Source organism: Channa argus, chromosome 18, assembly GCF_033026475.1.
Source record: "Channa argus isolate prfri chromosome 18, Channa argus male v1.0, whole genome shotgun sequence".
NCBI lineage: Eukaryota > Metazoa > Chordata > Actinopteri > Anabantiformes > Channidae > Channa > Channa argus.
The window spans coordinates 10,921,695-10,933,740 of record NC_090214.1 but is presented as its reverse complement, the minus strand read 5'-3'; the positions used below and the strand labels follow the sequence as shown (position 1 = coordinate 10,933,740).

At 36.8% G+C, this 12,046-nt stretch overlaps 1 protein-coding gene across 3 annotated transcripts; it reads right to left on the bottom strand.

The window, feature by feature from the left end:
* Positions 1-4,514: 4,514 nt before the first annotated feature.
* On the bottom strand, positions 4,515-11,304 carry prodha (proline dehydrogenase (oxidase) 1a). 3 transcript variants are annotated; one of them, XM_067483710.1, is made up of 14 exons: positions 10,924-11,304; positions 10,502-10,710; positions 9,355-9,389; positions 8,464-8,613; positions 8,255-8,319; positions 7,919-8,035; positions 7,703-7,782; positions 7,481-7,562; positions 6,919-7,011; positions 6,685-6,831; positions 6,288-6,463; positions 6,104-6,202; positions 5,814-5,902; positions 4,515-5,252 (listed from the first exon to the last, which is right to left on the bottom strand). In XM_067483710.1, the coding sequence occupies exons 1-14, from the start codon at positions 11,260-11,262 to the stop codon at positions 5,062-5,064; spliced, it is 1,872 nt and encodes a 623-aa protein (XP_067339811.1). In that variant the 5' UTR covers positions 11,263-11,304; the 3' UTR covers positions 4,515-5,061. The 3 variants fall into 3 exon arrangements, with proteins under 3 accessions (XP_067339811.1, XP_067339812.1, XP_067339813.1); XM_067483712.1 differs by having other exon boundaries at positions 5,113-5,252; positions 5,814-5,850; XM_067483711.1 differs by lacking the exon at positions 6,104-6,202.
* Between the last annotated feature and the right edge of the window lie 742 nt (positions 11,305-12,046).

The following is a 12,046-nucleotide window of genomic DNA, read 5'->3' as shown; positions in this document are numbered from 1 at the left end:
AACAACTTGAAAATGTGATTTTTTGTTTTTTGTTTTTACTATAAATTACCCAGAAATGAATACAAGAAGAGCTGCAATTAATCTTATTAATAAAGTACATTTGTTGTAAACTGTTTTGGTAATGTAGCACTTTTTCATATAATCACTTTGTTCCAGCTTGCCAATTCTGAGGCTTTGCTGTTTTCCTAATAATTTTGATGTTTTATTCTTTTTGAGGTTTAGACAAATCAATCAAATTTAAGGTTTCAGTGTGTACTCACTATTTTCTGACAACAATTTCGACTACATAAGTAAAATGCTGACAAATGCATGGAAAATTTTTAAGGTTTTTATTTATTTTTTTTTTTTTTAAATATTTTATATCAGCTCAGTCCTAAAAACAAAAACCAGAATACTGGACACAGACTGGTCCACAGACCAATCAGCCCACTGGTAAATTACCTGGCATACCAGATGGGGCAGCTGTAGCTTAGTTGGTAAAGGCAGTCGTCCACAGACCTGGTCAAGCCTATATGTCGAAGTGTCTCTGGGCAAGACACTGAACCCCCAACAGCCCATTCCCCTCCCCAGCTGAGCAGTGCTAGTCCAAGCTTGGTAGAAAGTGGGGAGGGTTGCGTTAGGAAGGGGATCTGGCGTAAAAACTGTGCCAAATCAACATGCAGACAATGATCCGCTGTGGTGACCCTGAACTCACGTAATAAGCCGAAAGGACAAAAACAAACAAACAAACAAACAAAAAAAAACAGATGACCATTTCCTTCCTGTTTGTAGCTGATCTGATGTTGTCTTAGACTATGTTGATGATCACTGATTCAGCAGTCAAAATATCGATTTTTCAAAAGAAGCCAACTCTGTGTCAGTGGTTGTAGGTATTGATGTCACTGACATCATTGTGTGTCAGAGGACAAACAGATCTGTGTTATAATGCTAAGAGCAGGCTTGGATCTATCCAGTCTAGGGTAGCAGTGCCATGAGAAAAACAAAAAACTAAACAAATAACATGGAAAACATCAGTGTAAATGCTTTACATAGTTTATGATTTAAAACAAAAAACCATGAAACATGTGGTTAGACATTTAAAAACACCTTGTCCACCTAAAATCAACTCTGCACGTTAAGGCAACCTGTGTATGGATTGGTGTTCTGTAAAGAATAGGGAAATGTAATATGATGTTTCAATCCAGTATATAGGTACGTAAAGGTTAACTGATACACTTTGGAAAATCAGTACAAAAATCGGAGATATGGCTATATTTATTGAAAACCACAGATTTACACTTCTAGTTCCCCAGACAAATGGCATAAAAGTACTGTTACTGTGACAAGTCTGCATCTTTTCAATGAAAACTACATCCCAGCACTGTGTGATATAGCATAGTATAGTAAATAGTTGGCACAGTAAAGGTACGGTGCAGGAGTGTCCACTGTTTACTTAGTGAAAACATCATGTTTTGACAGGTGATGAACATATAATCACATGAAATCTATAACATTATTAACCATATTCACTTGAATACCTAAATGCTTTCTTACTGACATTCAAAGCCTACTCTGCAATTACTGACAAAATATATTAAAAGCATGTTTTGACAGGTGATGAACACTGACACACCACCCTCACACACCCTCGCTGTTTCTGCTTGACAATGAGAGCCACACAGCATTTTAAAAAACAAATGCTTTTAATCTAAAGGAGCAGCAACATGAAATATTATAGCATTGCACCTTGACTAGCATATGTGTTTAGTCTCAGAATGTCATAGCTGTCAGTCCTAATGTCAGTCAGTGGCAGCTATGCTTATGTAAGTGACTGGTGTTAATTCAGTAAAGCTACAGTATGCAATGTTTGAAATATGTTTTCAACAAAAATATGCTCAATAACTTATCTCAATCTGGAGAGGAGTTGTCGAAGCCTCCTGTGACACAGACTCATTGATTAGCACTGGCAGCAAAGCAAAGATATTGACTTCTAAAATTTTTACGCAAGAGAAGCACAACATGTGCTGGATTAGAAAGTTTATGAGCATTCTTATTTATTGTAATTTGATAATTACAATTATCTGAAGGGTTGCCTTCAGATAATTGTAAAAGGGTTGTGCACAGTCATGTGGCGCACGAAGAGCAAAGCTGAGCTGTCAGCTGTGTTAGGCAAAGCCAAAAAGACGTATTCCATTTAGCGGCAGCTTGCACATTGTAGCTTTAGAATACCAAGAATACATAGACAACAGTAGCAATCTTCTTAATACTAATAACGCACAATTAGTAAATTGATTCGGGTGGGGTTGTTCTTGGTTCTAGACCAGCAGCTCTGGAACCAGTTTTCCTGGCCCAGAGCCAGTTCTTTTACTGTTGAAACACAAAGCAGCCCTGGAACTGGCTCTGTGGAAAAGGGGTAAAAAGGTCATTCTTCAGCCACCTACTGCTTGAATGACAGTAAAAGGTTGGTTGTTTTGACTGAAACAAAATGACAAAAACTACAAACAATTAGCCGAACAGGTATCGGACTTCTTACACAAACCCAGGGCACCGTTTAACTTTTAACTGCTCGTTGCCTTGGAAAAATCTTTTGAATTTAGATTCTGCACTTACATTGTATGCTTATCGCATAACCCAGATATGAATATAAAACTTTATGAACGTAAGACATTTATTATTGTGCAGCCATTGTATGCTGCACAATAATAAACTTATTCAGGTTTGCTGATTTTGTGAGCAGAAACAAAATCAACACAACCAAGTTTACAGCAGCTCACTACTTAAATCTATTAAGTCATAAGGCACTATTGAGGAAGACCTACTTAAGATAAACTTGACTGTACTAAACAAAAACATTTTGCATTTTTAATATAGAAGTCAGTCATCTTTGGTAACAATGCATACACAAGATAGTTCTATCTTCACTAATGAATTGATTGCTTTATTTATAAAATACAAGTTTGATGTGTTTTGCAGAGTAGATGGCAACATTTAAGTTAAATAAGGAAGTTAGGATTAACATTTATAAAACATTAACTGAGCAGCACATGTTAAGGGCCTCTTACTGTACATAGCACTTTTATCCAAATCACTTTACAATGTTGCTTCTCATTCATCCATTTACACACACCCACCGATTGCCGTGGCAACATGCAAGGCACTCACTGGACCGACTGGGAGTAACTTGGGGTTCACTATCTTGCCCAAGGACACATAGCCAGGAGGGACTGGAAACAACAAGGGTCCGAGGACAAATGCCTTACAAACCCCACATGTGTGCATCTCCAGTGTATTATACAGTTGGGGGCAAAAGTTGCCCTCCCATTATTCTGAAATAACAAAACAAAATCAACATAATCTTTAATGCACCTTCAGCTAGTACAATTGCTGTTTCATTAGAAGAAAATGTTTAATTTCTAAAAGGGGTGCAAATGTTTTTCACTTTTGTAGATTTCATTATTTTACTATAACTTTTATTATACACTGATCAATTTTATTACTTCAGATGATGAAAGAACGTATGTCCTAGCTGTATGCATTTTTATTATGTCAGATTTATGGTTACATTATACTGAAATGGCACTGGAGGTGATGCAGACTTACCTCCAAACATAACAATACACCATGAGCTAGAACAAATGTTATTTTATTTTTAAAAGAAAACTGATGAGTCTATATAAAGTTATTGCAAAGTTTGCATACTCCTTGATAAATTACAAATTTTCATTTCCAATGAAACATTTGTAATAACGACTTTTGCATGAAATACAATTATATGTTGTCTTTTTGACATTTCAAAATAAGGTGATGCAATCTTTGCACCCAACTGTGACTGCAGTTTTTAGTTCTTCTTAAAACAAAATACTGTACATCTCTATTGCAAACCATTCCACACTTCAAATTCTTGTCAGTAAAACAAACAAACTTTGATTTTAATGGCACTGCTCAACACAAAGAAAGGCGGCTGTTGCGCAGGAAGGTAGAGCGGTTGTCCACCAATCTCACAGTTGTTGGTTCAATCCTGGGCTCCTCCGGTCACATGTGGAAGTTTACTTGAGCAAGACACTGAACCCCAACTGAGTTGCTCCCGGTAAGTGTTGGCCAGCTGCATAGCAGCTCCCTCATCGGTGTATGAGTGTGCATGTGATTGTGAGTGCGAATGGGTGAATGAGAAGCAGTGTAAAGCGCTTTGAGTGCCAATAGGTAGAAAAGTGCTATATAAGTGCAGAACATTTACTATTTACAAAACATTAATGCATCTCTTTATTTAAACTATACACAATAAATATTAAACATACTGTACAGCATTCATACCTGCCTTTTTTATGTTAACGTGATAATCAACACTGCCTAAAAATGAAATGTCTGCAATGAGCTTTGCTATTAGGAATCAGAACCATGTGTCAGATTTTATTATTTCTATGATGCTTATTTTTTATTTATATATATATATATATATATATATATATATATATATATATATATATATATATATATATATATATATATATATATATATATATATATATATATATATATATATATATATATATATATATATATATATATATATATATATATATATATATATATATATATATATATATAAACTAACTCTAGTCTTTGTTGATACTGTTTTTTTATTACGAGATATAAGATTTGCATATCAAATATAATTAAATGTTCATTCATTTATATTTAACACATTAGTTATATAAACTCAATACATCCATGGAAATAATTGTAAATTCTAAAACTAATTAAAATTCCTGACATTAAGCACTGGAGAGCTTATTGCTCTTAGAACCTTACTTTTAGCATTAGCAAGGTGACTTAAGTAGAATCTTGAATTTCATCTCTGTGGTCTTTCTCTGCCTGTTGTCTGCTCACTCTTTCTTAGAACCAAATTGAGAACTAGTTTAAACTGGCAATTCTAGGAATAATGTTCCACGTGCTCCAGTGAGCCCAAACATCTTATCCACATTGCCACACTCTTAGTTAATCTATACGGTTAGCGCATTGTGGTACAGTTTCGATGGTGGGGTGCTTACAGGAATACTGTTTACTTTGCTGTCCTTCTGCAACTCAGTAGACAGGCTTATAGAAAATCTGACCACCCAGCAACCTGCGTTTCAGCTCCTTCCATAGTAGGCTGCGCTCTCGCTGGGATCCCTTCATGAATCCACGGTTCTCTTGAGCACGGCGAGACAGGTATGGAATGACCTCATTGACTGGGCCATAGGGAACATACTTGTAGACTGGGAAACCTGCTTGACCTGTTCAACATAAAATCAAGCAGAGGGTTTAAATCAGTGATTAGTGTCTCCACCATATGTAATGTTTTTATTTTTAGGAATAGGAATAAATATTAGATTAAGATAACACTGATGTGTAAATATTTTGTTGCATATAGTGTTAAAAGAGAAAGTCAAACTGGCTGTTCTGATTATCAACACAGACTTGCCGTTTGGCTCCAACCCAATATCCAAGAAAAATGGAGCAAGATAACAGGTTTCACCTCAGAGGAAAACATGAAACTATACTTTATATAGTAATTGCCCAACAAGTTTGGTTAGTGGTGTTTATGTTCAGACTAATTAAACTGATAATACTTGGTAAAAGGCAGTTAGGGTTATTAAAAATAGGAAATGTATGCTTCAAGATATCTAATGACTAGACAATTATTTTGAAGGCCTGTGGCTATTTAGGTATTGAAAAGCACACATGCGTAGGGACTACATTTCAGGGTTACCTACATGGTCATATCTTGTGACATAAGCCTCCATGCTTTCATAATTTACTGCTTACTTAAAGAAATCAATCTGTGGGGAACATACCTAGTGGGAAGCTGATCTGGTCACACATGCCGAGCAGCTGTCCAAAATAAACATTGTTGTCAGTAGGGGAAAGGTCCATTTCATTCATCCTGAAAACCAGAAACACATTCTAAAGAGTTGTTACGTAATACGTATACCACCATTGATGTGGCAATCTCATTCTGACTCCTACAACTGCCCTGAAAAGGCTACAACGAATACAAAAGCTACACTTAGTACTGGCCCAATGTTCTACTGTCTTTGATTTTTTTTTTTTCATGTTTTGTTTGCAGGTCTAGGACAAAACATACTTTTCTAGTGTGAATTTCACTGTGTCCTCATTGTGAGATGCAACCATGACATTTGCTTTCCTTCTGTGTTGAATCTCCTCCAGCACATAATACAAACACCTGAACAAACAACAAGACAGATGGTTAGGATTTAGATATTTTCTAGTTCGTACACAACGAGCCTTCACAGTAATTCAAAACTTACTTGTGATACATCATGTTAGTGGTCTCGTAGTCTGGGTTTATTGGGTCTTCGTATCCAATCTCTTTAGCCCTGGCCCTCTCCTGGTACATGTAGGCTCCACGAACCAATTTGGCACCAAAGTACCAGCCCTCCCGTCGTGACAGCTCAACATCCACAGTTACATTGTCATAGGCCTCCTAAATACATTAAAATGTATTGCACACACAGTATTAGAAGATTGGAGTTGAACACAAACAAAATACATTTTTAGCTTTTCTATCCTTATGGTCCTTATGGTACATGTAGCAACAATAAAAGTGTAGGTCACAAAATGTACAAATGTCTTGGTTTGACAGATAAGTTAAGTCAATGGTGAAAACACTTCTAATAAGCTGTACTGAGCACACTGTAGTGTCACCTTGAGGTAACACTGGTAAGTGTTGAAAATGACTGGCTTCTCTCTGTTGAATTTCCTCTGCATTTCCAAGGTCAGACGGCTAATGGCTGGCTGGAAGTAAGTCTGCTCAGCGTCCACCATTAGCCTCACCCCATTGTGTATAGCATGCTGTAGAACACAAAGAATGTGGATTTAAAGTAAAGATGTTGTGTATTGTTCTGTATTTTAATTGCACATTTGTTTTCATATGCTCACATTGGCCAGAATGTCCATTCTCTGCAGCATCCTCTTCATCTGTCTCTCTTCCTCAGCTGTGAATTTGTTCAACAGAGGTTCTAGCTGGCCTGTCTGCACATGCAACACACAAAATAAGGAGTCATTTGGCATTTGCCTTGTGTGTAGACAAAAGATAAACACACACATTATATTAGTATGTGACAGACAGAGCAGAAGTTGGATGGGCAGGGTGGGGCTTGGAGCACCAACACTGTCTCTGGTTGTGTGTTTCTAAACTCTACTTTGGAGGGCTGAAATATTCAGAGAATATTCATTAAGTATTGTCCCAACATTTTAAACTTTAAAATTTTTGAACAATAATTAACAAAAATGTGTTCCTGCCAACAAAATGTATTTTAAGGTCTCCCATGTTTATTGTATGGGTCACAGTGTAAAGACAAGAGAGTTGTTTTTATCAATTTTTACTAAAGGCTGTTAACATAGGAAACACAACACTGCTAAAAAAACATTCATTATGGCGCCGTCCTGTGCACTAAAAAGGATATATTAATATATATACAAATTACAATACAAGATTCACCTCAAGGTTTGGAACCATCAGTAGATTGGAGATTTTTGTTGTGTCATTTATTAGACTGTTCCAGTCCAGAAGATCTATCATTCTAGAAATAAGATGTGAGAAATTGAATATTTAAAAAAATAAAAGTAATTGAAATTAATTTGAGCATACCAGCTAGAGACTTTATTGTATTGATTGTTATAACACATCATCACTGCATTACTGCATAAGTAACTGTCTTACCCTGACACTACCAGCTTCTCTCCCATAAACCAGTTCTCAATATCATCTTTGGATCCAACACCCAGCTTAGTCAAGCTCTCCTGCCAAGATAGATTTCAGTGAGTCAAAAAAACAAAAACTAATATTGATTATTGTTTAGAAAAAGATATGGTATCAAAGTCATGAAGATGACTGGAGAACCCCAGCTCTGTAGCCGTAGATTTATGCTAGACACACCTTAAGTTGTTCCAGTTCCAGTTTCTGTTCCAAAACCCTCATTTCTGATTTTCCCTGCTGTGCTGCAAGGAAGCTAAAGAACCGTCTCCATTTAACAAGGACTTCTGAAAACTGGAGCTGCTCAGATACAGAACATTGCATTATTGATTATGTTATAATATTGCAATTCAACTGTATTTACATGTCAGTATTTAATTTTCTACTGTGAATGCTGTAGCACTTTTTCAGCTTTGCATGAAAAATCTTTTCAGTGCCGAAGCATTGCCAGTGCATTTTCTTTGTGGAAAGGGTTTTTCTAGTTATATAATAATATTGAGAACATACTGTTAAACTTACAAGAAAGTGTGGGCGCCCCAAAGCGGTCAATTTGATGGCTGAAAATCCATCAGCGGAAGCTCCACCTAAAATTAAAAACATAGTTAAATCACTATGCATTGACGCATTTTATCTTGCATATTTTAAATCAACTATTTCTATGTTAATATATAACAGTGGTTTAAGTGTTTAAAAGATTATCTTTATTCCTCAGAAACCTTACTACCTACCAGAGGCTTCAATGCAGTTTAGTAATGTCTCCATTTGTTTGTCACATTTGGCCTCATCTGCATAGAAGTAGGTGCGGGCACTGATGACCCCCCCACGCCTGTCTCCAAATTGGCGATGGGCCTTGTACTTCTTCTCACGATGATCGGTGTCTGGAGCAAGAAAAATTGACATTAGCTGCTTGACATGCCTCAAGAAGAAGGAAAAAAAAGAAAAGAAAAGAAAAGAAATAATTGCCATCCCAGATATTTTAACTGCATAATCACTTGATCACATTTTATTAATTACTTATACCATAACATTCAAAAATCCTAAACAAAACATATTTCCAAGACAATATTAACATGTTCAAAGTTTCTCTAACATCTTGACTATGTAATTTACTGAGGTGCATTTACTTAAGTCTACAAATGTAACAAAGAGCAAAATGGTTTATGGTCATTTTCTGTTTAATAATTATGCTTTTAATAAGTATTTATTAGTTGTCAAGGACAGTATCACAAATGAGTAAGTAGCACTATTAAAACTACTAATATTACTGTCAGAGTGATACTAATAATAAATGTTATTTTATTCATTATTATCAGGCAAAGTTTAGTAACAGGCAAGATAAACAACTAGTCGACGAAGTGTATTTCTGACATCCAAATTAACCCTGTAACAGGAACACCAACTTAAGACCTCACTAGACCCAGATATAATCAGCACATGATCACCCCTGACACACAGAATCAGATTGTGTTGAGATCACGCTCACACAGAATACCAAAGCAAATCTGCCAGTCTTGCCTGGTAATTACTCAAAAGCATGTTGCAGCTTAAAATACATCTAATTTAGAATTTAACACTAAAATTCAATCCAAAGCAAGGATATTTTCAACAGATATACACACCTGGACTTTCTTTCTCTGCTTCAGAAACACAAGAACTGAAAGAGAAGAGATTAGCATTAAAAAGCAAAAATAATTCCATGTAATTATAACTTAGTAGCACAATAAATTAATATTGTTGATAATATGTTAGTGTCCAATTTAAAATTACTTAATTGCACAGAAAACATATGTCATGAACAAAACAAAAAAGATTCTTCTACTGTTACCTACAGAGACTAGATTCTGAAATATGGGGAAACATTTATGTTAAATGTTGTGGAAAGGCATAAGTTTGTCTTTCACAAGCAATTTAAACAAATAGCAGAGACCTTTTCATGCAATTCGGATGACCTGTTGCTCCAAATCTGTGAGCTCTACCAGAGAACAAACAAATCTCTAAGATAATTGGGTCTTCAGTGAGCTAACAGTCTTTCCATTCTGTGAATTCAGAGCCTTGACTAAGATAATTGGGAGTCTAGATTAAAAGATTTGTTAGGATTTAGTTCAGCATGTGTATGCTTAATGTGTTTGTTTAAAAATAAGCTTATTTCCTTTACTGAGATTTGCGTAGAATTTCCACATACATAAGTGTGCAGTGCAGGACAGAACAAAAAGGCTGGCCTAGTATTCATGAGGACCATCCCCCCTGTTGAATAACAACCTCAGCCAATCAGAGAAAGAGGGTATTTCCCAGTCGTCCAATAGAGAACAAGAACTGTTTTGTCAATAGAGGACAAATTAAATAAAGTTTTTGAATACAGTGAAGAAAACACACTATGGTTCATCACGTTCCCAGTAAACATCAATGACATATGTTTGACATTTACATGGTCTCTTTTATGTTTCTTTAACTTTTATTGGTGTGGTGCAATCATTTCTGTTGAGACACTTCATGTGATACTGGGTTATACAAGTAAACCTGACTTAACAGGCATTTTAAATTCAATGTTGCACAACTCCTACATTCCTCTCATTGTGGGCACATGGGGCATATATTAGACCTAAATACTGATCTAGTGTCCCTGGGCAAGACCCTTTAACCCCTGACAGCCCATCCCCCTCCTCAGCTGTGCACAAAACATATAATATTGTGTAAGCCTCAAACTTAAGGAGAAACAGCCCTCAAGATTGTAGCTAAGACAGTGAGTTAGGTCTAAACAGTACTTACTCCATTTCCTTCTTTTCTGCCTCCTCTTGTGTTAAGTCCTCTTCAACACTATAGTCCAAAACTGCCCCCACACCAAAAGCCCGATTCTTCTCAATTAAAGGTTTGATGGAGTTGTGGTCTTCCCCTGCTACAAATTGGCCATAGAAGGTCATCTTCATTAGCTTCTCAAATATCCACTGGCCAAGCAACTTCTTACTCAGCTCCATCAGCTGATAAAGCAAAGGACAAACGATTACTGTACCTCAGGGGTAACTTCAGACATGACTATTTGGGTTATTAGACTGAGTTTTGTTTACCTACACATTTGAATTGTTGTTAGGCTGCTGCATTAATTCAAGTGTTTTCAGTTTGACTCATCATGAATCACTCATCACTTCCTATCTACACCGGGTAATCAATCTATGTGAACTAAATCAACCCACCTCCTTGTTCTTATCAACGAGGACGTCAATTGTGCAAAGCTTGAAGACCAGCAGACTTCGGAGCAGCTCAATGTTGCCTTTGCTTTTGTAGACGTCTTGGGTGTTTTCGAAGTCAATGTGGATTTTATTCACCTGTGTGTTTGCACCCTTTGTGGTTTGGTTGATGACTTCAACTGGCTCCGCTGCCACCATGGTGCACTCATCTATTGGCTGCTCTTTCTCTTCTTTTGGCGTGGTGGATGTCACAGATGATCGACATCTTCCAGAGGAAATTTGTATTATCCTGACAGTGCTCGAGTTTGCTCTAACAAGAGCGGCAAGAAACCGGGTGCACGACATGGTACCTTTTCCTGTCTGAACACAAACCACGAGCGCCAAACACACGTCACTGTGCAGAATCTTTGATGTTGCACAGTGAGCGCGCGCTCTGCTATCGCGTGCCGAGGGGGGCGGTGCCGTTACATCACTGGCGTCACGTGCAAACAAGCGTGGATGAACTTTGTTTTGCTCTTTTTTATTTAGGTTACATACCTGTAGAATTACTTTAAATTATTTCATCTATTAAATGTGCTATAAAAACAAACACACAAAAACAAACAAAAAAAAAGCCTTTCTGCCTTTACATTTTAGGACCAAAGGTCTAATTTTAGGACCCTTTTATGTATGACTAATTTTTGTCCCTTTCTTCCTTTTCTATGAAAGAAAAAATATAAAGTGGTTTCAGGCCAATTTTGTTTTTACCGTCTATTATTTTATGTTACAGGGACATTTTAATGTGGTAGCCAGACTGTCCTTTTTGCTTATCCCATGAGTTCAGGGTAGCGACAGCGGATAATTGTTCAAATTTTTAACGCCGGATGCCCTTTAGGAGGCAACCCTCACCAATTTCGATCGGGCTTGGACCGGCACTGCACAATGGGCTGTTAGGGGTTCAGTGTCTTGCCCAGAGACACTTCGACCACTGACCACTGACCCTGTGGTCGGTGGACGACTGCCTTGGCTACAGCCGCCCCAGGGTGGCCAGACCTGCTTAAATGTACAAACATGTAGAAAATAATTCATAAAATTTAAAAACCTTTTTTGAACTTATTTAACTGTATATTAATATGCACATTTAAAACGT